We start from the raw sequence: 26790 nt of genomic DNA, 5'->3' as shown, positions 1-26790 counted from the left end.
GTAGTCCTGGCAGAAGCGTCGCTAAGGCACCTGTAGTTCTGCCCGCCCGCGTGACGTAGCCGGAAGTGAGACGCCGATGACTTCCGCCAGAACACACGTGAAGGAGTAGAGCTGCGTGTCCCCGGTGAGTGTGCGCTGCCCTCATTCCGTACATGCAAGTGGTTCCTCCGGGAGCTGGGACAGTCACCACAGGCCCCTATACCGTACATACAGTGTGTCAGTGGTGTGTGTCGCACAGGGGAGCCCGGGTGAGGTCTGTCCCTGCGCAGATCCCGGTGTAATATATCTATGTGCATGGTAACTTTCCCCTGCCTCTGTATGTCAGCGCTTACTGCTTCCTCCTGCAGCTTATACAGTGCTACGTAATGCAAGGGGGATATAGACTGCAGACACAGTGATGTGTAGTTGTAGTGCTCCACGGCCCATACATGACATGCTGGGGATTGTAGTGCTCCACAGCCCATACATGACATACTGGGGATTGTAGTGCTCCACGGCCCATACGTGACATACTGGGGATTGTAGTGCTCCACGGCAGAGCCGGATTAAGACCATGGGGGGCCCGGGGTACTTTAGACAGTGGGGCCCCTATTGAAGAGAGGGGTGGGGATCACACCTATTAACGGGGCCTAATTCCCACCATGCGCCCTTGGGCCGGGAGTGCCCGACTATAAATGGCCACGGGCCGACTACATACCCACAGGCCGGGAGGGCCTGACTGTACCTACGGGCCTAGTGCCCGATCCCTGAAGGTCTAGGGAGGAAAGGATGGGGGGGGGGGGGGTGAGATCAGCCTCACCTGGTCCGGGTCATCTTCTATCAGGAGCACGGCGTCTTCCGGCCTCTTCCGCAGCCACCGGAGCTCTTCTCCCTCCGTCCGGCTCTTCACTGCTCTTCAGCGCGGCCTCCCTCTTCGGCGCCCGCCCGGTGTCTTCTGCGCTCTTCCACGCGGTCGTCTTCTTCGGCTCCCGCCCGGCGTCTGACTTCAGATGCCGGGGGCGGGGCCTATGACAATGCCTATGCCAATCGGTGCTCGCCGCGCCATCTTCTGATTGGCCGGCACCCCGCGAGCCGTGACTGGCTCGCGGACGGCGGCGTATTTGAACTCCCGCCGCCAGCGCTTCAGATTGGCTGCCAAATCGGCGCCAAGTTTGAAGCACCGCTGCCCGTCGCTACTTCCAGTCTGGTGCAGGGAAACACCTGGTCCCTGCACCGGACACCCGTCGCTTACTGACAGGCGCTGGGGACAGACACACTGCCCCAGCGCCGGCCACCGCTGTACTCTGCAGGGGACGCAGATCCCCTGCACCCTGCCGCTCTGATGTGCCCTGGAACACAGGGCACATCTCTACAGCAGTGGCAAACGCAGGATTTCCATGAGGGGGGTTTCCGCACATGTATGTATGTATGTATGTATGGGCCCCGAAACGTTGATATGCTGTGACTTTGCATCATTACAATTTTTTGACAAAATCTCTGAGTGCTCCTGCCTTTTTTACTGGTATTACAATTAATTATAGAGGGCACCTCAGTATCATTTTGTATGTCAGGAGTGCCGGACCGCCATACATACACGTACTGTAGCATACTTACAAAATCAGCATACACACACTATACATGCACACAGCATAGATGCATACACACATACAGTCTACAGCACACATACATACACACACAGTATACATGCACACAGCATACATAAACACAGTGTACAGTATACATGCACGCAGCATACATACATATATACATACATACAGCCACACACACAGTATACATGCACACAGCATATATACATACATACACAGTATAAATGCATACATACATAATATACATGCATACATACATGCAAACAGCATACATACACAAACAAACAGTATACACACACCATTAAAATGAAGCACAGCCATCCACATGTCACTCACACTGCTGCAGTAATAGGAACAGTATTTCACTTACCCAGCCAGCATATTTTATTACAGACCACGACTCACCCCCGAGATATGTGACAAGCACCTTGACTGGCTTGCCCAGTGCCCTCACGGTAGATGCGTGCCCTCACCAGGCTCTCTGTCTCTCTCAAATAACCCACATCCTGCCTGGGAGGAGCTGCGCGCTGTCGCTGCAGCTCCCCCTACAGGAACCCAGCAGCCAACTTCATTCACTGGTAGTGTAAGGAGAGAGCTGCTGCTGCAGCCGCGTGGGTGCAGCATGCCTGAGCTCCTCCTTACTGTGTACACACACACACACACGCGAAAAGAATCGGTAAGCAGCGCCGATGGATCGGCGTCCAGGGGGGGGTTTCTAGGTACTCGGAACCCCCCCCCCCTGCATGCGCGTGTGTACAGCACCACAGATTGGATCGGAAGAGAGATCCGATCTGTGGCGTGGCAGGGGGCCCTTTTGGAAAGGGGGGCCCGGGGGTACGTATCCCCGGGACCCCCCCCTTAATCCGGCTCTGCTCCACGGCCCATACGTGACATGCTGGGGATTGTAGTGCTCCACGGCCCATACCTGACATACTGGGGATTGTAGTGCTCTACGGCCCATACGTGACCTGATGGGGATTGTAGTGCTCCACGGCCCATACGTGACATACTGGGGATTGTAGTGCTCCACGGCCCATACGTGACATGCTGGGGATTGTAGTGCTCCACGGCCCATACGTGACATACTGGGGATTGTAGTGCTCCACGGCCCATACGTGACATAGTGGGGATTGTAGTGCTCCACGGCCCATACGTGACATGCTGGGGATTGTAGTGCTCCACGGCCCATACGTGACATGCTGGGGATTGTAGTGCTCCACGGCCCATACGTGACATACTGGGGATTGTAGTGCTCCACGGCCCATGCGTGACATGCTGGGGATTGTAGTGCTCCACGGCCCATACGTGACATGCTGGGGATTGTAGTATTCCACGGCCCATACTGACATGCTGGGGATTGTAGTGCTCCACGGCCCATACGTGACATGCTGGGGATTGTAGTGCTCCACAGCCCATAGTGACATGCTGGGGATTGTAGTGCTCTACGGCCCATACGTGACCTGATGGGGATTGTAGTGCTCCACGGCCCATACGTGACATACTGGGGATTGTAGTGCTCCACGGCCCATACGTGACCTGCTGGGGATTGTAGTGCTCCACGGCCCATACGTGACATACTGGGGATTGTAGTGCTCCACGGCCCATACATGACATACTGGGGATTGTAGTGCTCCACGGCCCATACGTGACATGCTGGGGATTGTAGTGCTCCACGGCCCATACGTGACATGCTGGGGATTGTAGTGCTCCACGGCCCATAGTGACATGCTGGGGATTGTAGTGCTCAACGGCCCATAGTGACATGCTGGGGATTGTAGTGCTCCACGGCCCATACGTGACATACTGGGGATTGTAGTGCTCCATGGCCCATACGTGACCTGCTGGGGATTGTAGTGCTCCACGGCCCATACGTGACATGCTGGGGATTGTAGTGCTCCACGGCCCATACGTGACATGCTGGGGATTGTAGTGCTCCACGGCCCATACGTGACATGCTGGGGATCGTAGTGCTCCACGGCCCATAGTGACATGCTGGGGATTGTAGTGCTCCACGGCCCATACGTGACATGCTGGGGATTGTAGTGCTCCACGGCCCATACGTGACATACTGGGGATTGTAGTGCTCCACGGCCCATACGTGACATACTGGGGATTGTAGTGCTCCACGGCCCATACATGACCTGCTGGGGATTGTAGTGGTCCACGGCCCATACGTGACATACTGGGGATTGTAGTGCTCCACGGCCCATACGTGACATAGTGGGGATTGTAGTGCTCCACGGCCCATACGTGACATGCTGGGGATTGTAGTGCTCCACGGCCCATACGTGACATGCTGGGGATTGTAGTGCTCCACGGCCCATACGTGACATGCTGGGGATTGTAGTGCTCCACGGCCCATACGTGACATGCTGGGGATTGTAGTGCTCCACTACCCATACGTGACATACTGGGGATTGTAGTGCTCCATGGCCCATACGTGACATGCTGGGGATTGTAGTGCTCCACGGCCCATACGTGACATGCTGGTGATTGTAGTGCTCCACGGCCCATACGTGACATGCTGGGGATTGTAGTGCTCCACGGCCTATACGTGACATGCTGGGGACTGTTGTGCTCCACGGCCCATACGTGACATGCTGGGGATTGTAGTGCTCCACGGCCCATACGTGACATGCTGGTGATTGTAGTGCTCCACGGCCCATACGTGACATGCTGGGGATTGTAGTGCTCCACGGCCTATACGTGACATGCTGGGGACTGTTGTGCTCCACGGCCCATACGTGACATGCTGGGGATTGTAGTGCTCCACGGCCCATACGTGACATGCTGGTGATTGTAGTGCTCCACGGCCCATACGTGACATGCTGGGGATTGTAGTGCTCCACGGCCCATACGTGACATGCTGGGGATTGTAGTGCTCCACGGCCCATACGTGACATGCTGGGGATTGTAGTGCTCCACGGCCCATACGTGACATGCTGGGGATTGTAGTGCTCCACTACCCATACGTGACATACTGGGGATTGTAGTGCTCCACGGCCCATACGTGACATGCTGGGGATTGTAGTGCTCCACGGCCCATACGTGACATGCTGGTGATTGTAGTGCTCCACGGCCCATACGTGACATGCTGGGGATTGTAGTGCTCCACGGCCTATACGTGACATGCTGGGGACTGTTGTGCTCCACGGCCCATACGTGACATGCTGGGGATTGTAGTGCTCCACGGCCCATACGTGACATGCTGGTGATTGTAGTGCTCCACGGCCCATACGTGACATGCTGGGGATTGTAGTGCTCCACGGCCCATACGTGACATGCTGAGGATTGTAGTGCTCCACGGCCTATACGTGACATGCTGGGGACTGTTGTGCTCCACAGCCCATACGTGCATGCTGGGGATTGTAGTGCTCCACGGGCCATACGGGACATGCTGGGGATTGTAGTGCTCCACGGCCCATACGTGACCTGCTGGGGATTGTAGTGCTCCACGGCCCATACGTGACCTGCTGGGGATTGTAGTGCTCCACGGCCCATACGTGACATGCTGGAGATTGTAGTGCTCCACGGCTCATACGTGACATGCTGGGGATTGTAGTGCTCCACGGCCCATACGTGACATGCTGGGGATTGTAGTGCTCCACGGCCCGTACGTGACCTGCTGGAGGTTGTAGTGCTCTACGGCCCATACGTGACCTGCTGGAGGTTGTTGTGCTCCACGGCCCATACGTGACCTGCTGGAGGTTGTAGTGCTCCACAGCCCATACACGACAAGCTGGGGATTGTAGTGCTCCTTGGCCCATACATGACATGCTGGATATTGTAGTGCTCCTTGGCCCGTACATGACATGCTGGGGATTGTAGTGCTGTGCAGCCCGTACATGACATGCTGGTGATTGTAGTGCTCCGTTGCCTTTACATGACATGCTGGGGATTGTAGTGCTTCACGGCCTGTACATGTCATGTTGGGGATTGTAGTGCTCCATGTCCTATACATGCCATGCTGGAGGTTGTAGTGCTCCATGTCCTATACATGCCATCCTGGAGGTTGTAGTGCTCCATGGTATGTACATGACATGCTGGGGATTGTAGTGCTCTGCAGCCCGTACATGACATGCTGGTGATTGTAGTGCTCCATGGCCTGTACATGACATGCTGGGGATTTTAGTGCTTCACGGCCTGTGCATGTCATGCTGGGGATTGTAGTGCTCCATGTCCTATACATGCCATGCTGGAGGTTGTAGTGCTCCATGGTATGTAGATCCTAGTTATTGGTTGCTGGATGTTTTCCTGGGGCAGCAGCGTGGAAGTCACTTTATTCTCTTACCAGCCGGTGTCAGTAACAGCTGATATCACAGAAGCAGGAAACACTGTGTAATGTTACGTTTTGTATTTAAAGTCAAATTTGAAAATCCTGATATCTGATGCTTAGAGGTAATTGTGTGGTGTGTCTGTGATGGTAAACGAAATCCCCAATTAGCCTGTTATAACAAACATGTATTATAGAAGAACAGTTAACGCTGTCTGTAAATATGTCGTCCGTTCCCTTACTGTATATTCCAATATAATAGCCCTGTGACTCTGTGCCTGCATTTCTAACGCTGGGCGGAGTCACAGATGTGGGCTAATCAGTGACTGCTGCCAATGAGGAGAAGCTCTGCCACACACCTTCTCGGCGCACATATCCCCAGTCTTCCGACCAAGGTCTGGTGTAGAGACATCCATCGTCCCCCCGGTCCCGCGCCGAAGATGTGAGGGCGGGAGGCGACTCTCCGTCTGACGCCGAACGGCTCTCACTCCCGCTCCCCGCCTGTCCCCTGCCGCCTGTCACAGTGCCCTGCACCGCCGACACAGCCCTACGTTCGGTCCTCACGCTACAGCGGGTCCCCGCTTCGGACATGATCACTGCCTGATGTGCCCAGTGCGGCCCGCTGGCGGGGTGAGATGTCAGGCAGAGCGGCTCACGCGGCAGCAGGGACTCCGCACACTGCTGTGCTTCCCGGCTGCCTGGCGGGGGGGGGAGGAGAATGTGCGGGGGAATATGTGCCTGGCGGAGGGGGGGGGGAGATTACCCTCCTACTACCTTGCTGCCAGGTACAGTACCCGCAGCACATCCACCGTCCGCCGCACCTGCCCTGACCCTCCCCCATACGCGGTGCCTCCGGAACTCCTACCCCACCCGCAGCCCCCACTCCCCTGCCCCTCCCACCACCGCAGCACCTCCCAACCCCCTACCACAGCCCCCCCGCATCCACCACCCCTCCACCCACATAATCTACAGACACCCTCCCCCATGCGCTGACATCCCCCACAACCACCCCCAGCGCCTCCTGACCCCGCAACCGCCCATCCACCACCTGCAGCACCTTCCGACCCTTCTACCATCCCCCCCCGACCCCCCCCCCCCCCCCCCCGACTCCAGACCCCCTACACCACCCACGGCCCCCACTCCCCTGCCCCTCCCTCAACCCCAGACCCTCCCAACCACAGACCCCCACCCCGCATCCGCCCCCCCTCCACCCACAGCCTCTACAGACACCCTCCCCCATCTGCCGTCAACCCCCGCAGCCACCCCTCCCCCACCCACAGCGCCTCCTCACCCGATACCCCACCTGCAGCACCCACGCGCCCACCCATCCACCACCACCCCACCTTCCACTCCACCACACACCACCCCTCCCCCCACACACGGCACCTCCAGCCCCTCTACACTACCCACGTCCCCCACTCTCCTGCCCCTCCCTCATCCACAGAACCTCCCAACCGCAGACCCCCCTCCACCCACAGCATCTACAGACACCCTCCCCCACACCCAGACATCCCCCGCAACCGCCCCTCCCCCACTCACAGCACCTCCTGACCACCTATCCCACCCGCAGCCCCACTGCACCCACCCCTCAACCACCCGCAGCGCCACCCGAACCCCCTCCTCCATCTGCCGCACCTGCCCCTCCCCCACACGCGTCGCCTCCGGACCCCCTACCCCACCCGCAGCACACTCACCCCTCCCCCACACGCGTCGCTTTGGGACCCCCTACCCCACCCGCAGCGCACTCGCCCCTTCCCCACCTTCAGCACCTCCTGACACCCTGCCCCACTACACCCGCCCCTCCACCACCTGCAGCGCCTCCTGACCCCCTCGCCCATCTGCCGCACCCCCACACCTGCCCCATTTCCATGCACGTCGCTTCCAAACCCCTTACCCTACCCGCGGCTCACTCGCCCCTTCCCCACCTGCAGCGCCTCCGGAACCCCCTCCCCCATCCGCCAGATCCCCGTACCTGCCCCTTCCCTACCCGCAGCACCCCCGCACCGGCCCATCCACCACCTGCAGCGCCTTTCGACCCCTCCACCATCCGCCGCACCACCACCCACCCTTCCTCACATGCTGCCCCTCCAGACCCCCTACACCTGCCACGGCCCCTACTCCCCTCCCTCAACCACAGACCCTCCCAACCACAGCCCCCCCGCATCCACCCCCCTCCACCCACAGCCTCTACAGTCATCCTTCCCCATCCGTAGTCAACCCCCGAAACCGCCCCTCCCTCACCCGCAGCACATCCTGACCCCCTACCCCACCCACTTCACCTGCCCCTCAAGCACCCGCACCGCAACCGGACACCCTCCCCCATCTGCCGCACCCCGCACCTGCCCTTCAGCCATGCGCATCGCTTCCGGACCCCCTACCCCACCCGCAGTGCACTTGCCTCCTCCCCACCCACAGCACCTCCTGACCCCCTACCCCACCCGCGTGGCCCCACTGCACCCGCCTCTCCACCACCCGCTGCGCCTCCCCCCCCCCCCCCCCCCCCATCTGCCGCACCACCACACCTGCCCCTCCCTCACGCGCTTCGCTTCCGGATCCCCTACCCCACCCGCGGCGCACTCCCCCCTTCCCCACCTGCAGCGCCTCCGGAACCCCCTCCCCCATCCGCCAGATCCCCGTACCTGCCCCTCCCCCCCCCCCCCCCCCCATACCGCTTCCGGATCCCATTCCCCCGCACATCCCCACCCGCAGCGCCTCCCCCACCTTCGGTCCCCCCCACACCCGCTGCATTCTGTACAGTGTGCCCTGCAGGTGCTGTTTACACCGTCGCAAGGGGCTACGCCCCTTCACCATCCAACGCCCTTTCATTGTGCAATATTTAACCACTCACAAAACTAGGAATGCAGGTAATACTCCATATAATACATATATGGAACGGCGTACAGCTGTTAAGGGGGCGTAGCCCCTAACGACGGTGTGAAGAGCGCCCGTAGGGCGCCATGAAGCACCTAGTATTCCAATATATGTGGAAAAAGATAAGAACCCAATCAAAATATATATAAAAACAAACAAACAACTAATGGACTAAAAAGCTGTAATCAAACATAAAGATGCTTAACTAGGGATCAGTTGAAATAAAATGACAAATTGATAAATTGGGTCCCCATTAATACAAGGAGATACGAACAACAAATTCACACCCAGCTGAGTACATTTACTGGTTCAAGTTCAGAACGTGGGACCCCTGGGTCAGCATAACTAAACCGCTTCAGAACATCATTAAACTTGTTCAGAACATTAAAATGTGAACCGTTGCAGGGCTGCTTCGGGCCAGGTGCCACGCCACTAATTACTATTCCCAATAGATGTCGACGTGGATAGTGATCGTAGTAGCCCAGAGAGTCCCGTGTTCTGAACTTCAGCCACATTCACTTTTTCTTGTATTTAAGATGGCGTGTTGTACTAGATAGTTTATATTAATGTTTAACACAGGCTGTATCTCGGTATGAAATTATCAGACCGAATATACAAAGAAACGCCCACAGCAACCTTTCCGTGAAGTTCATATAAGGCTGCAACCAGTTCTGCTCTGAAACCAATTCCTAACCGCAGGAGATGTAATAACGGCATGGAATACACTGGTCACGTATATTGCGCTGGGTGCTCCCAATTTGCTCATGACATCCAATCCTGAGTGACAGTGTCTGCCTTCACCTTCTTACACTCTGCGGTGTTTCTTCCAGGTTATTGGCCACCATGTTAGACCATGAAGAGGAGAGCACATCAGACTCCGACATTGATCCTTCAGAGCTGACAGATAAAGAGGTGAGTGTCAGTCTCCCGCAGCGCAGACACTGCTGTGTATTTCCAGATGGTGAATGCACGAAACATGACAAGAAAAGCTCAGCTGATGATCTATGTTTTCTTCCCACTTGTCCTGCATTATAAACGAGTGTAAGTTAACTAACGGTCCGTATTTCGTCATGTTCAGACCTCATGTCTCTCTCCTTAATCTGACAACTTGCTTGGGACTGTAGATTGTACGTCACCTAGTAACTGATCACACAGTGATTTCAATGATTTAATTAAGATGCAGTTAGATATTGTGCAGCATCATGTGTGTTTAGTGATACTTAGTAACACTGTCTCATGCTTCACTATTATTGCAGTTACAAGCAGCATTTTCACAAGGGAAGCTGAAGCCTGGATTAAATGTGGTGCTTGAAGGAAAGAAGGTTCCATCAAATAATGTGGTAAGTGCTGGCCTCACTGCATTTATTGTATCCAAAGCTGCTGTTTGGTATAAATCTATGTCAAAGGCTGTGTAATACTGTGCTGGGTAACGACTGGAGTGTTCATACGTCATGTGTCCACCATGCTCTCAGGCGTCTGCTATAGGCTGCCATGCTAGGAGGGAGGGGCTTGTATAACTGCAAGCAGGGAGTGACTGACAGCACGTCAGACCTGTTACAGTAGTGTATGGTGTGGACTGGTTGGTTCATGTATGTGTGGGGACGGTAAGTTCACGACTCAGTCCCCACTTGTTACCTGTTACCATGCCACTTACCTTAAGATCGGTATTGGTGTGGGAGGGAAGGTAATGCCTTACTTTATAGAAGGACTGTAGTGGGCCATTGGGGTGAATGTGCGCAATGGATTTTCTCTATCGTCCTAGTGGATGCTGGGGTTCCTGAAAGGACCATGGGGAATAGCGGCTCCGCAGGAGACAGGGCACAAAAAGTAAAGCTTTTCCAGATCAGGTGGTGTGCACTGGCTCCTCCCCCTATGACCCTCCTCCAGTTAGATTTTTGTGCCCGGCCGAGAAGGGTGCAATTCTAGGTGGCTCTCATAAAGAGCTGCTTAGAGAAAGTTTAGCTTAGGTTTTTTATTTTACAGTGATTCCTGCTGGCAACAGGATCACTGCAACGAGGGACAGAGGGGAGAAGAAGTGAACTCACCTGCGTGCAGGATGGATTGGCTTCTTGGCTACTGGACATCAGCTCCAGAGGGACGATCACAGGTACAGCCTGGATGGTCACCGGAGCCGCGCCGCCGGCCCCCTTGCAGATGCTGAAGTAAGAAGAGGTCCAGAATCGGCGGCTGAAGACTCCTGCAGTCTTCTAAAGGTAGCGCACAGCACTGCAGCTGTGCGCCATTTTCCTCTCAGCACACTTCACACGCAGTCACTGAGGGTGCAGGGCGCTGGGGGGGGGCGCCCTGGGAGGCAAATGTAAACCTATATAAAGGCTAAAAATACCTCACATATAGCCCCAGAGGCTATATGGAGATATTTAACCCCTGCCTGTATTCACAAAATAGCGGGAGACGAGCCCGCCGAAAAAGGGGCGGGGCCTATCTCCTCAGCACACGGCGCCATTTCCTCTCACAGCTCCGCTGGTCAGGACGGCTCCCAGGTCTCTCCCCTGCACTGCACTACAGAAACAGGGTAAAACGGAGAGGGGGGGCAAATTTAATGGCAATATCTTGATATATATAAAGCAGCTATAAGGGAGCACTTATTATAAGGCTATCCCTGTCATATATAGCGCTTTTTGGTGTGTGCTGGCAGACTCTCCCTCTGTCTCCCCAAAGGGCTAGTGGGTCCTGTCTTCGTTTAGAGCATTCCCTGTGTGTCTGCTGTGTGTCGGTACGTGTGTGTCGACATGTATGAGGACGATATTGGTGTGGAGGCGGAGCAATTGCCAAATATGGGGATGTCACCTCCTAGGGGGTCGACACCAGAATGGATGCCTTTATTTATGGAATTACGGGATAGTGTCAACACGCTAAAGCAGTCGTTTGACGACATGAGGCGGCCGGACAATCAATTAGTGCCTGTCCAGGCGCCTCAAACACCGTCAGGGGCTGTAAAACGCCCTTTGCCTCAGTCGGTCGACACAGACCCAGACACAGGCACTGATTCCAGTGGTGACGGTGACGAATCAACCGTATTTTCCAGTAGGGCCACACGTTATATGATTTTGGCAATGAAGGAGGCGTTGCATTTAGCTGATACTACAGGTACCACTAAACAGGGTATTATGTGGGGTGTGAAAAAACTACCTATAGTTTTTCCTGAATCAGAAGAATTAAATGACGTGTGTGATGAAGCGTGGGTTGCCCCTGATAAAAAGCTGATAATTTCAAAGAAATTATTGGCATTATACCCTTTCCCGCCAGAGGTTAGGGAGCGCTGGGAAACACCTCCTAGGGTGGACAAGGCGCTAACACGCTTATCAAAACAAGTGGCGTTACCTTCTCCTGAGACGGCCGCACTTGAAGATCCATCAGATAGGAGGATGGAAAATATCCAAAAAAGTATATACACACATGCGGGTGTTATACTACGACCAGCTATAGCGACTGCCTGGATGTGCAGTGCTGGGGTAGTTTGGTCAGAGTCCCTGATTGAAAATATTGATACCCTGGACAGGGACAATATTTTACTGTCGTTAGAACAAATAAAGGATGCATTTCTTTATATGCGTGATGCACAGAGGGATATCTGCACACTGGCATCACGGGTAAGTGCTATGTCCATTTCGGCCAGAAGAGCTTTATGGACGCGACAGTGGACAGGCGATGCGGATTCAAAACGGCATATGGAAGTTTTGCCGTATAAAGGGGAGGAGTTATTTGGAGTCGGTCTATCAGATTTGGTGGCCACGGCTACAGCCGGGAAATCCACCTTTCTACCTCAAGTCACTCCCCAACAGAAAAAGGCACCGACTTTTCAACCGCAGCCCTTTCGTTCCTTTAAAAATAAGAGAGCAAAGGGCTATTCATATCTGCCACGAGGCAGAGGTCGAGGGAAGAAACAGCAACAGGCAGCTCCTTCCCAGGAACAGAAGCCCTCCCCGGCTTCTACAAAAGCCTCAGCATGACGCTGGGGCTTCTCAAGCGGACTCGGGGACGGTGGGAGGTCGTCTCAAAAATTACAGCGCGCAGTGGGCTCACTCGCAGGTAGATCCCTGGATCCTGCAGATAATATCTCAGGGGTACAGGTTGGAATTAGAGACAGATCCACCTCGCCGTTTCCTGAAGTCGGCTTTACCAACGTCCCCTTCCGAAAGGGAGACGGTTTTGGAAGCCATTCACAAGCTGTACTCTCAGCAGGTGATAGTCAAGGTACCTCTTCTACAACAAGGGAAGGGGTATTATTCCACTCTATTTGTGGTACCGAAGCCGGATGGCTCGGTAAGGCCTATTCTAAATCTGAAGTCCTTGTACCTGTACATAAAGAAGTTCAAGTTCAAGATGGAGTCACTCAGAGCAGTGATAGCGAACCTGGAAGAAGGGGACTTTATGGTATCCTTGGACATCAAGGATGCGTATCTCCACGTTCCAATTTACCCCTCACACCAGGGGTACCTCAGGTTCGTTGTACAAAACTGTCACTATCAGTTTCAGACGCTGCCGTTTGGTTTGTCCACGGCACCTCGGGTCTTTACAAAGGTAATGGCCGAGATGATGATTCTTCTTCGAAGAAAAGGCGTATTAATTATCCCATACTTGGACGATCTCCTAATAAGGGCAAGGTCCAGAGAACAGCTAGAGATGGGATTAGCAATATCTCAAGAGGTGCTAAAGCAGCACGGATGGATTCTGAATATTCCAAAATCCCAATTAATGCCGACAACTCGTCTGCTGTTCCTAGGGATGATTCTGGACACGGTTCAGAAAAAGGTTTTTCTTCCCGAGGAAAAAGCCAAGGAGTTATCCGACCTGGTCAGGAATCTCCTAAAACCAGGAAAGGTGTCTGTACATCAATGCACGCATCTTCAGATGCACCTGCGGATAACCCTGTCTCCAAGGACAAGGGTATCTCTTCTGTGGTGGTTGCAGAGGGCTCATCTATTGGAGGGCCGCAGATTCGGCATACAGGATTGGATCCTGGTGACCACGGACGCCAGCCTGAGAGGCTGGGGAGCAGTCACACAAGGAAGAAACTTCCAGGGAGTGTGGTCGAGCCTGGAAAAGTCTCTTCACATAAACATTCTGGAACTAAGAGCAATCTACAATGCTCTAAGCCAGGCGGAACCTCTGCTTCAAGAAAGACCGGTGTTGATCCAGTCGGACAACATCACGGCAGTCGCCCATGTAAACAGACAGGGCGGCACAAGAAGCAGGAGTGCAATGGCAGAAGCTGCCAGGATCCTTCGCTGGGCGGAGAATCACGTGATAGCACTGTCAGCAGTGTTCATCCCGGGAGTGGACAACTGGGAAGCAGACTTCCTCAGCAGACACGATCTTCACCCGGGAGAGTGGGGACTTCATCCAGAAGTTTTCCACATGCTAATAAACCGTTGGGAAAGACCAATGGTGGACATGATGGCGTCTCGCCTCAACAAAAAACTGGACAGGTATTGCGCCAGGTCAAGAGATCCGCAGGCAATAGCTGTGGACGCGCTGGTAACACCTTGGGTGTACCAGTCGGTGTATGTGTTTCCTCCTCTGCCTCTCATACCAAAGGTATTGAGAATCATACGGCAAAGCGGAGTAAGAACGATACTAGTGGCTCCGGATTGGCCAAGAAGGTCTTGGTACCCGGAACTTCAAGAGATGGTCACGGACGATCCGTGGCCTCTACCTCTAAGACAGGACCTGCTTCAGCAGGGACCGTGTCTATTCCAAGACTTACCGCGGCTGCGTTTGACGGCATGGCGGTTGAACGCCAGATCCTAAAAGGAAAAGGCATTCCAGAAGAAGTCATTCCTACCTTGATTAAGGCAAGAAAGGAAGTCACCGCGAAGCATTATCACCGCATTTGGCGGAAATATGTTGCGTGGTGCGAGGATCGGAGTGCTCCGACGGAGGAATTTCAACTGGGTCGTTTCCTACATTTCCTGCAATCAGGATTGTCTATGGGTCTCAAATTGGGATCTATTAAGGTTCAAATTTCGGCCCTGTCAATATTCTTCCAAAAAGAATTGGCCTCAGTTCCTGAGGTCCAGACTTTTGTCAAAGGAGTACTGCATATACAGCCTCCTGTGGTGCCTCCGGTGGCACCGTGGGATCTAAATGTAGTTTTAGATTTCCTCAAATCCCATTGTTTTGAACCACTAAAAAATGTGGATTTGAAATATCTCACATGGAAAGTGACTATGTTACTGGCCCTGGCGTCCGCCAGGAGAGTATCTGAACTGGCGGCTTTATCTTATAAAAGCCCTTATTTAATTTTCCATTCGGATAGGGCAGAGCTGCGGACGCGTCCGCATTTTCTCCCTAAGGTGGTATCAGCGTTTCACCTGAACCAGCCTATTGTAGTGCCTGCGGCTACAAGCGACTTGGAGGACTCCAAGTTGTTGGACGTTGTCAGAGCTTTAAAAATATACATTTCAAGGACGGCTGGAGTCAGAAAATCTGACTCGCTGTTTATACTGTATGCACCCAACAAGTTGGGTGCGCCTGCTTCTAAGCAGTCGATTGCTCGTTGGATTTGTAACACAATTCAACTTGCACATTCTGTGGCAGGCCTGCCACAGCCTAAATCTGTTAAGGCCCATTCCACAAGGAAGGTGGGCTCATCTTGGGCGGCTGCCCGAGGGGTCTCGGCATTACAACTCTGCCGAGCAGCTACGTGGTCAGGGGAGAACACGTTTGTAAAATTCTACAAATTTGATACCCTGGCAAAGGAGGACCTGGAGTTCTCTCATTCGGTGCTGCAGAGTCATCCGCACTCTCCCGCCCGTTTGGGAGCTTTGGTATAATCCCCATGGTCCTTTCAGGAACCCCAGCATCCACTAGGACGATAGAGAAAATAAGAATTTACTTACCGATAATTCTATTTCTCGGAGTCCGTAGTGGATGCTGGGCGCCCATCCCAAGTGCGGATTATCTGCAATACTTGTACATAGTTATTGTTAACTAATTCGGGTTATTGTTTAGGGAGCCATCTTTCAGAGGCTCCTCTGTTATCATACTGTTAACTGGGTTTAGATCACAAGTTGTACGGTGTGATTGGTGTGGCTGGTATGAGTCTTACCCGGGATTCAAAATCCTCCCTTATTGTGTACGCTCGTCCGGGCACAGTACCTAACTGGAGTCTGGAGGAGGGTCATAGGGGGAGGAGCCAGTGCACACCACCTGATCTGGAAAAGCTTTACTTTTTGTGCCCTGTCTCCTGCGGAGCCGCTATTCCCCATGGTCCTTTCAGGAACCCCAGCATCCACTACGGACTCCGAGAAATAGAATTATCGGTAAGTAAATTCTTATTTTATGGGTCGTCAAACAGACGATATACATGAAGGGAAATGAGTGGATGGGGCTAATTTCTTGTCAGTAGATGTAGTAGGGGGAAACGTTGCAGAGGGTTCTATAGGTGAGGAAGAGCAGATTGCATTGTTTTCTGAAATGGGTGGCTAATGCAGACACACTGCAGAAGAGAAACTGTGGATCCAGGATAGAGTACAAGGGAGACAGAGGTGTGTCAGGAAGGTCTGAGAGGGGGCGATTGCAGTAATTTAGATGGGAAGTAATGAGCTTTGGGCAATGGTCCATGGAGACAGGATGTGTGGAGCGAAGTTGAATGAGTCAGTGATGTCCACCAGGTAGCGCACATGGTTAGCAGGAGAGAAGGTGGCACCATCACATTTAAGAGAGATGGGAGGATGGGATGTGACACTGGGTAGTGCAAAGATAAGGTCAGTTCTGGATGAAGTAATGTGCAGCCATCCAAGTGGAGATGGCAGAGGGGTGATCAGACATGTAGGAGAAGGCCTGGGGAAGAAAGGTAGATCAGTGCCACAGGCATAGAGGTGATATTGGAGGCTGAAGGAGCAGATGAGCTGAGCATGTGTAGTCGTCTTTATGCCACTTACAAATAATTATGGTTTCATCTGCTCCGTTCAAGTAACGGTCACTCACATTTGTTGCTCCTGCATCTTGTAAAAGATTCTAAGAATGCATGATACATAGGGTGTTTATGCCGGAGGTTTTATTAGTACAGGTTAGTCTGACGTCCTTTTTAACAATTGTCTGACTGACAGCTGTAAATAACGGAGACGGATTATTTCCTAAACAGACGTCCATATTTCTTTTCAGAGTGGACTGAAACAGTGTCTTAAAGATCTGAAGAAGGTGCTGCCCTGGGTGGAGCGGCTGGATGTCACGACTCCTATACCAGACGCGCCACAACAGAACGGGGAGGGGGCTCAGGACCCGGCTGTGGATGCAGAGGATGATTTCCAGCGGGAGATGTGCTTGTAAGTCAGCATAGGGCACATTCTGTGCTGTCATAAGAGATGTCCTTCAGTTCCCAGTAATCGCCCTGGAGATAAATAATCGCTTTTATAAATGTATTACAAAATATTTTCCTTGGTGGAAATGCTGGGTGTGTCCTGCACTGTGATTCTTATCGGGATCTCCACACTTTGTCGCCAGCCAGTGCGCCGACAGCTGCACTGTATAGTAAAGGTGCAGGATTGTACAGACCATATAAACCTACCTACCACACTGACCTGAGCACTAAGTACCGAGACCGCTGGACACCATCTAACTTTGGTAAAGGTTTTGGAAGTACTATACGAGCAGTCATGTAGCTCTGGGGCAGTGACTGGAAGGATCCTGCCCTTGGTCATCCCGAATAATTTGGATCCTTTACCCTTTGTTCTCCCTCAGTTACAGACAAGCGCAGGCTGCCGTGCTCTTTGCGCTGCCTCTTCTTCAGAAGTTGAAAATCGCAACCAGGCGTCCTGACGATTACTTCGCCGAGATGGCAAAAACAGACCAACACATGCAGAAGGTATGCCGGCCTTTACTGCGCGATCGCATCTTCCGTCTCCTTCCTCTGGGAAACGTCATGTGTTGTGAATACTAAGCACTGGTCTGTCACATAACACTGGCACTTATAGCTCTGTGGCTGAGCATTCTGCCAACGATGAGTCTCTCACCCCAGCAGCTGGCTCCAAATACGATGGCGGTCGGTGAGCTTTTCTGCGTTGGTCACGTTTATTTGAAGATCTTGAAGCCTGGCTAGCGGAACGTTTTAAAGTGTTACATTTTAAATTGTGTGAAGTTGTTACGCTGCCAGTGTCAAGACTCCGCACAATCATGATCACACGCAGAGCTTCAGATAGAGAAATCTGCATCATTAACCTCTCTAATACATCGATTTACCAAGCGATTTTATCTTGTGTCGTTTCTAACGGTGGGTTCTTGTCTCGTGTTTCCAGGTCCGTCACAAACTTCAAACCAAACAGGCGGCAATGGAGAAATCTCAAAAAGCAAAACAGCTTAGAGAGCTGAGGAAATACGGTAAAAAGGTGAGCGCTTCCTGTGACCTAACATTGGGGGAAAATGTGATAGCCTGCCACCTGCTGGTTGCTTTTGCCTTTTAAATGATTGTCATATTAAACATCGTGCAGACCGGCCGGAACTCAGAGACCTGTGATCGTCCTGATTTTTTATTTTTTCTTCTTCTTCTTTCAGGTGCAAACTGAGGTTTTACAGAAGAGACAGAAAGAAAAATCAAACATGATGACCCAAATTAAAAAATACCAGAAAGGTAATTATTTACCAAGGGCAATGGTACCCGATAGCAAGAGAAAATACTCCTCGCTTTATTCAGCTCTAAACCTCCCTCTTAGGGGTACATTTATTAACATTTCTAAAAACAAAGAGTGATGTTGCCCATAGGAACCAATCAGTTTCTCTCTCTCATTTCTCTATTGCATCCTAGAAATTGATAGAATCTGGTTGCTAGGGGCAACACCACTTTTCACTTTTAGAAGTTGTAGTAAATCTACTCCCTAATGTCTAGCACGGAGTGACGATTGCGACCATTTATGATAAGTACACCGCTCGGCATCGAATATAATGGTCATCTTCCCTTTTATTTTGGATCCCGGTGAACTGTCCTTGCAGTGCTATTATGCATTATCAGATAATACACTCCTTGTTTTAATACTGTCCAGTACAAATCCACAGTTTCTCTTACATTGTGCAGAGTAAAGTAACGAAAGCTAGGTATATTATATAAAGGGTGAAGGTCAATATGTAGCTATAAGGATTGACAGAGGTTGGGTACTGGGTGGATAAGGTGAGAACCCTACAATGCGAACATCTCCCAACAGGAGCTCTCTTCTATTTCTTCAGGTCTTTCTGATAAACTGGATTTTCTAGAGGGCGATCAACCGCAAAAGAAAACTAGCGTCGCAACACAAAAGGCGAAGAAAGGGTAAGAGTATGAGATTTGGTGCCTGTAGATATTGAGGGATCTCCAAATTCTTAGTAAGTGCTTTGAGCTGCGTCCGCTTTCGGAGCTGCGTCCATCTCTAATTTGGGCTGCTCATCAGATAGTGAGACCAGCAGTAACTTGTTTACATTGGCGGTTGTCCTTTTCATACACTATATGTGATTGTTCTCTGTAGGTTTTCTTTCTCAGTCTATGGCAGAGGTTGCCAAACGCGGTCCTCAAGGCACCCCAACGGTCCTGGTTTTAAATGTATCCATGCTTGGCCACAGGTGACTTAATTAGCACCTTAGTCAATTTGATTTAACCATCTGTGCTAAACCATGGCTATACCTAAATCCTGGACTGTTGGGGTGCCTTGAGGACCGCGTTTGGTAACCTCTGGTCTATGGAATGATGTGTTGGTCATATAGCGTTAGCACACGTGTAACCATTGGGTTTCCATTTTCTGCGAAGATCCAGTGCCAAGAGACAATACAAGGACCAGAAATTTGGCTTTGGTGGGAGGAAGAAAGGCTCAAAGAGGAACACGAAGGAAAGCTTTAATGATGTGTCTGGTTTCCGGGCGAGCACGGCACATGGAAGAGGTCCCCATAGGCCTGGGAAGAAAGGAGGCAAAAATGCCAACGTGAGTAGATGGCAAAAGCCGGGAATGTAATGTGAAAGGCGTCACTACCATCATCTAATGCTTATCTCTATTTCAGAAAAGACCTGGTAAGAAGGTGAGGCAGAAGATGAAGAGTAAGGGAAGATAAGGATCTGTGTTATGTGAGACATCACCAGCAGTGGCATCGACCTATCGGCTGTAGCAGGATGTGGCTGAATATCGTTACTCTCTGGGTATTAGGAGAGAACACTGGAGACTTTTATTTCACTTGAACATCACGTTCCTCAGAGGCTGCAAATGTTGCACATTATTACAGCGGAGTGTCTTCTCCAGGGACGCCGCTGGTCTCTCCGCAGTTTGCAGCTCATTTTATACATAAATATTTCTTGATGGTTCTATTAAATGTGTGGAAGGAAGTGAAGTGTATTCCAGCTCTCTGCTTTCAGGGAAAGTGGTGAGATGTCCTTTGGCTGCTTGCCTACCAACATAGTGTCACTACTACCTAATGTACTGAATTTTTTTCTTCACTTTTCTAAAACGGCTGTAGAATGAGAGGTGTGAGCTGCTTCTCATTGGTCACCTTGTCGTCTCCCCCCCCCCCCCCCTTCTATTCAATGATGCTGCACAGCCTCAATATAAATCCAGGCCAGTGAGGCTAACTACTGAGCCAGTGCAGCAGTGGCAGTGCACTAGGTGGCAGTGCAGCTTAGCAGAGTCATTATGGCTGTGGGACACCTCACTGAGCCCTGCGGTGTTATACTGACTCTGGAGTGAATTCAATTGGCACCTGATGTACAGCTGAGCACACATCCTCTTTCATCCTATCTATGGAACACTGCCAAAACTGTGGATTTAAAGGGGGTGCGGAGGAGTAGGCACTAAATAGTTAAACTATTGGAGCTGATTTTCCTGCACATCTCTATGGCTGTAAATCAAAATCATTGACAGAGAGTTCCAGCAATATGTCATTCTGGAGATCTACTTATGGCACATCACTCCCAATTGAATCACCCCTGTGCATTGATTTGGGATTGTATGAGCGGAGTACCCACCCCCCTCCATCCTCCTCTTCAGACCAGAAGCAGGGCAGGCAGAGCCTCCTACAGCTACAAGATGGAGGCTGCTGTGGCTGTAAATGGAAAGGTGATTTTTCTCCACAGCTTCATAAAAGTAGGTGGTGAGGGGGAAGAGACATTTTACTTAGGGTTTAAATAAACAGAACGTTTCATTTTTTTTTTTTTTGAATGGCTACTAAATTGTAGCTGGATGTATTCAGGGAAATAAAGATGAAGTGATTCATAAAGTTCTCACTTTTTATGTCTTTATTAAACCGTAAAGACAGCAGTATTACAATGCAGGAGTCTGATCATCTGTATTTACCAGATAAGTGTGACATAACTTGCTATGTAGTATACATAACTATCTGCGCCATAAACACAGAGAGAAGAGATGAATGCCTCACATAAGGGAAAGGAGGAGCACATATATAATGTTGGAGAACGGTAACATTTATTCAGATTGTTATATCAGGACTTTGAGTTGTTTAGTTCAGACGAAAGTATTTTTTTCTCTTATCTACTGGAGGGGACACTGGAGCATAGACAATGGGGTTTAGATGGTGGATTATTGGAGCCTGGCACTTTTTTTTCAGGTAGTGTAGCTGGCTCCTCCCCTTTAATCCTAATATGCTGTCAAATCTGATGATCAATTAGTCTAATACATAAAGAGGTACTATCTAAATCATGTAGACCAGGGGCAGGCAATCTGTGGCTCAACAGATGTTCATGGGACTATGATTACAAGCATAATAGGCTGCAGTCAAGTGACAAATGCTATCCAGCCTCATTAACACCTACAAAATGCCACGGCACTGACAACCACACAAACGAGAGGGTGTAACAGATAGTGCCTTGCAGAAGTTTATAACTGAATGTGCATTTCCAAGGCCTCAGTCACTACAGCTGCACCCAGAGCCTACTCTCCTAGACACAGAATCGCTGTGGTTGTGAGTGCCAAATACTTTTTGGAAAAGTGAAGAAGGAAAGGAAAAATAAGAATTTACTCACCGGTAATTCTATTTCTCGTAGTCCGTAGTGGATGCTGGGTACTCCGTAAGGACCATGGGGAATAGACGGGCTCCGCAGGAGACTGGGCACTCTTTAAAGAAAGATTAGGTACTACATCTGGTGTGCACTGGCTCCTCCCTCTATGCCCCTCCTCCAGACCTCAGTTAGGGAAACTGTGCCCGGAAGAGCTGACATTACTAGGAAAGGATTTGGAATCCAGGGTAAGACTCATACCAGCCACACCAATCACACCGTACAACTCGTGATAACTATACCCAGTTAACAGTATGAACAATAGCTGAGCCTCATTCAACAGATGGCTCAGAACAATAACCCTATAGTTAAGCAATAACTATATACAAGCACTTGGGACGGGCTCCCAGCATCCACTACGGACTACGAGAAATAGAATTACCGGTGAGTAAATTCTTATTTTCTCTGACGTCCTAGTGGATGCTGGGTACTCCGTAAGGACCATGGGGATTATACCAAAGCTCCCAAACGGGCGGGAGAGTGCGGATGACTCTGCAGCACCGCATGAGCAAACTCAAGGTCCTTCTCAGCCAGGGTATCAAACTTGTAGAATTTTGCAAACGTGTTTGACCCCGACCAGGTAGCAGTTCGGCAAAGTTGTAATGCCGAGACCCCTCGGGCAGCCGCCCAAGAAGAGCCCCCTTCCACGTGGAATGGGCTTTTACTGATTTAGGATGCGGCAGTCCAGCCGCAGAATGTGCAAGTTGAATCGTGCTACAGATCCAGCGAGCAATAGTCTGCTTAGAAGCAGGAGCACCCAGCTTGTTGGGTGCATGCAGGATCAACAGCGAGTCAGTATTGCTGACTCTAGCCGTCCTGGAAACATAGATTTTAGGGCCCCCGACTACGTTCAGCAACTTGGAATCCTCCAAGTCCCGAGTAGCCGCAGGCACCACAATAGGATGGTTCAAATGAAACGCTGATACCACCTTAGGGAGAAATTGGGGACGAATCCTCAATTCTGCCCTGTCCATATGGAAGATCAGATAAGGGCTTTTACATGACAAAGCCGCCAATTCTGACACACGCCTAGCCGAAGCCAAGGCCAAAAACATGACCACTTTCCACGTGAGATACTTCAACTCCACGTTCTGAAGTGGCTCAAAACAATGTGATTTTAGGAAATCCAACACTACGTTGAGATCCCAAGGTGCCTCTGGAGGCACAAAAGGGGGCTGAATATACAGCACTCCCTTAACAACGTCTGAACTTCAAGCAGCGTCTTTCCTAGCCTTTAACAGCGTAGGAATCACTTCATCTGGAACGCCCTTTTCCGTTAGGATCCGGCGTTCAACCGCCAAGCCTTCAAACGCAGCCGCGGTAAGTCTTGGAACAGACAGGGCCCCTGCAGTAGCAGGTCCTGTCTGAGAGACAGAGGCCATGGGTCCTCCGAGATCATTTCTTGTAGTTCTGGGTACCAAGTTCTTCTTGGCCAATCCGGAACTACGAGTATAGTTCTTACTCCTCTCTTACTTACTATCCTCAGTAACTTGGGTATGAGAGGAAGAGGAGGGAACACATAAACCGACTGGTACACCCACGGTGTCACTAGTGCGTCCACAGCTATCGCCTTAGGGTCTCTTGACCTGGCGCAATACTTTTTTAGCTTTTTGTTGAGGCGGGACGCCATCATGTCCACCTGTGGCTGTTCCCAACGGTTCACAATCTGCGTGAAGACTTCTGGATGAAGTCCCCACTCTCCCGGGTGGAGGTCGTGCCTGCTGAGGAAGCCTGCTTCCTAGTTTTCCACACCCGGAATGAACACTGCTGACAGTGTTAGCACGTGATACTCCGCCCATCGGAGAATCCTTGTGGCTACTGCCAACGCCATCCTGCTTCTTGTGCCGCCTTGTCGGTTTACATGGGCGACAGCCGTGATGTTGTCTGACTGAATCAGCACCGGCTGGTTTTGAAGCAGGGGTTCTGCTTGACTTAGGGCATCGTAAATGGCCCTTAGGTCCAGAATATTTATGTGTAGGGAAGTCTCCTGACTCGACCATTGTCCTTGGAAGTTTCTTCCCTGAGTGACTGCTCCCCAACCTCGGAGGCTTGCATCCGTGGTACCAGGACCCAGTCCTGAATGCCGAATCTGCGGCCCTCGAGAAGATGAGCACTCTGCAGCCACCACAGCAGAGACACCCTGGCCCTCGGGGACAGGGTGATCAGCCGATGCATCTGAAGATGCAATCCTCACTTGTCTAACAGGCCCCACTGAAAATTCCTTGCATGGAACCTGCCGACGGGAATTGCTTCGTAAGAAGCTACCATCTTTTCCAAGACTCGCGTGCAATGATGCACCGACACCTGTTTTGGTTTCAGGAGGTCTCTGACCAGAGATGACAACTCCTTGGCCTTCTCCTCCGGGAGAAACACCTTCTTCTGTTCTGTGTCCAGAAACATGCCCAATATCAGCAGACGCGTCGTAGGAACCCGCTGCGACTTTGGGATATTCAGAATCCAGCCGTGCTGTTGTAGCACTTCCTGAGATAGTGCTACTCCGATCAACGACTGCTCCTTGGACCTCGCCTTTATAAGGAGATCGTCCAAGTACGGGATAATTATAACTCCCTTCTTTCGAAGGAGTATCATCATTTTGGCCATTACCTTGGAACACACCCTCGGTGCCGTGGACAGACCAAACGGCAACGTCTGGAATTGGTAATGGCAGTTCTGTACCACAACCCTGAGGTACTCCTGGTGAGGTGGGTAAATGGGGACATGAAGGTAAGCATCCATGATGTCCAGTGACACCATAATATCCCCCTCTTCCAGGCTTGCAATAACCGCCCTGAGCGATTCTATTTTGAACTTGAACTTCCTTATATAAGTGTTCAAGGATTTCAATTTTAGAATGGGTCTCACCGAACCGTCTGGTTTCGGTATCACAAACATTGTGGAATAGTAACCTCGTCCCTGTTGAAGGAGAGGAACTTTGATTATCACCTGCTGGAGGTACAGCTTGTGAATTGCCACCAGTACTACCTCCCTTTCCTTGGGAGTAGCAGGCAAGGCTGATTTGAGGTAACGGCGAGTGGGAGACGTCTCGAACTCCAGCTTGTATCCCTGGGATACCTGTAGAGCCCAGAGATCCACCTGTGAGGGAACCCACTGGTCGCTGAAGTTCCGGAGACGGGCCCCCACCGCACCTGGCTCCACCTGTGGAGCCCCAGCGTCATGCGGTGGACTTAGTGGAAGCAGGGGAGGATATTTGTTCCTGGGAACTGGCTGTCTGGTGCAGCTTTTTCCCTCTACCCCTGCCTCTGGGCAGAAAGGACGCGCCTCTAACCCGCTTGCTTTTCTGAGGCCGAAAGGACTGTACTTGATAATACGGTGCTTTCTTAGGCTGTGAGGGGACCTGAGGTAAAAAGGTCGACGTCCCAGCTGTTGCTGTGGACACAAGGTCCGAGAGACCGTCCCCAAACAATTCCTCACCCTTATAAGGCAAAACTTCCATGTGCCTTTTAGAATCAGCATCACCTGTCCACTGCCGAGTCCATAATACTCTCTTGGCAGAAATGGACATTGCATTAATTCTAGATGCCAGCCGGCAAATGTCCCTCTGTGCATCTCTCATATATAAGACTACGTCTTTAATATGCTCTATAGTTAGCAAAATAGTATCTCTGTCAAGGGAATCAATGTTATCTGACAGGGAATCAGACCATGCTGCTGCAGCACTACACATCCATGCTGAAGCAATAGCAGGTCTCAGTATAGTACCTGAGTGTGTATACACAGACTTCAGGATAGCCTCCTGCTTTCTATCTGCAGGCTCCTTTAAGGCGGCCGTATCCTGAGACGGCAGTGCCACCTTTTTTGATAAGCGTGTGAGCGCCTTGTCCACCCTAGGGGATGTCTCCCAGCGTAACCTATCCGTTGGCGGGAAAGGGTACGCCATTAGTAACCGCTTAGAGATCACTAGTTTCTTATCTGGGAAACACCACGCTTCTTCACACAATTCATTTAACTCATCAGATGGGGGAAAAGTCACTGGCTGCTTTTTCTCCCCAAACATAATACCCTTTTTTGTGGTAACCGGGTTAATGTCAGAAATGTGCAACACATTTTTCAATGCCGTAATCATACATCGGATGGCCCTTGTGGATTGTACATTTGTCTCATCCTCGTCGACACTGGAGTCAGACTCCGTGTCGACATCTGTGTCTGCCATCTGAGGTAGCGGGCGTTTTTGAGCCCCTGATGGCCTCTGAGATGCCTGGGCAGGTGCGGGCTGAGATGCCGGCTGTCCCAAAGCTTGCGTCATCGAACCTTTTATGCAAGGAGTTGACACTGTCGGTTAATACCTTCCACATATCCATCCACTCAGGTGTCGGCCCCGCAGGGGGCGACATCACACTTATCGGCACCTGCTCCGCCTCCACGTAAGCGTCCTCATCAAACATGTCGACACAGCCGTACCGACACACCGCACACACACACAGGGAATGCTCTGACTGAGGACAGGACCCCACAAAGTCTTTTGGGGAGACAGAGAGAGAGTATGCCAGCACACACCAGAGCGCTATATAACAGAGGGATATACACTATACACAAAGTGAATTTTCCCCCTATAGCTGCTTATATCACAATTTTGCGCCTAAATTTATGTGCCCCCCCTCTCTTTTTTACCCTTTCTGTAGTGTATACTGCAGGGGAGAGCCTGGGGAGCGTCCTTCCAGCTGAGCTGTGAAGAGAAAATGGCGCTGGCTGTGCTGAGGAAGATAGCCCCGCCCCTTCAGCGGCGGGCTTCTCCCGCTTTTTATAATGTTAATGGCGGGGTTTTTTGCACATATACAGTGTTATACACTGTATTATGTGCCAAAAAGTATACAAATTGCAGCCCAGGGTGCCCCCCCCCCCCAGCGCCCTGCACCCACCAGTGACCGGAGCGTGTGGTGTGCTGTGGGAGCAATGGCGCACAGCTGCAGTGCTGTGCGCTACCTTATTGAAGACCAGAGTCTTCAGCCGCCGATTTGCTCCCGGAATCTTCCGTCTTCTGGCTCTGCAAGGGGGACGGCGGCGCGGCTCCGGACGATCGAGGTCGGGCCCTGTGTTCGATCCCTCTGGAGCTAATG

General features: G+C 51.5%; 2 protein-coding genes across 3 annotated transcripts in view; one reads left to right on the top strand and one right to left on the bottom strand.

Annotated features, from left to right (window-relative positions):
- CFAP57 (cilia and flagella associated protein 57) overlaps positions 1-2081 on the bottom strand; it is a 77762-nt gene extending 75681 nt beyond the window's left edge. The window contains exon 1 of one of the 2 annotated variants that reach the window (XM_063939307.1): positions 1992-2081. The gene's annotated coding sequence lies outside the window, so the exon portion shown is untranslated. Of the gene's footprint in view, positions 1-1956 lie in introns of both variants that reach the window. The other variant, XM_063939306.1, reaches the window with a different exon arrangement.
- Positions 40-20922, top strand: EBNA1BP2 (EBNA1 binding protein 2). Its single transcript, XM_063939308.1, has 10 exons — positions 40-124; positions 9561-9642; positions 9987-10070; positions 16861-17021; positions 17437-17560; positions 17991-18080; positions 18247-18322; positions 18913-18994; positions 19466-19637; positions 19714-20922. The coding sequence occupies exons 2-10, from the start codon at positions 9574-9576 to the stop codon at positions 19762-19764; spliced, it is 909 nt and encodes a 302-aa protein (XP_063795378.1). The 5' UTR covers positions 40-124; positions 9561-9573; the 3' UTR covers positions 19765-20922.
- Positions 20923-26790: the final 5868 nt, after the last annotated feature.

Source organism: Pseudophryne corroboree, chromosome 9 (genome assembly GCF_028390025.1).
Source record: "Pseudophryne corroboree isolate aPseCor3 chromosome 9, aPseCor3.hap2, whole genome shotgun sequence".
In the NCBI taxonomy this organism is placed as follows: Eukaryota; Metazoa; Chordata; class Amphibia; order Anura; family Myobatrachidae; genus Pseudophryne; species Pseudophryne corroboree.
Note: the sequence above shows the minus strand (reverse complement) of the source record. Positions and strands in the feature narration are given on the sequence as shown.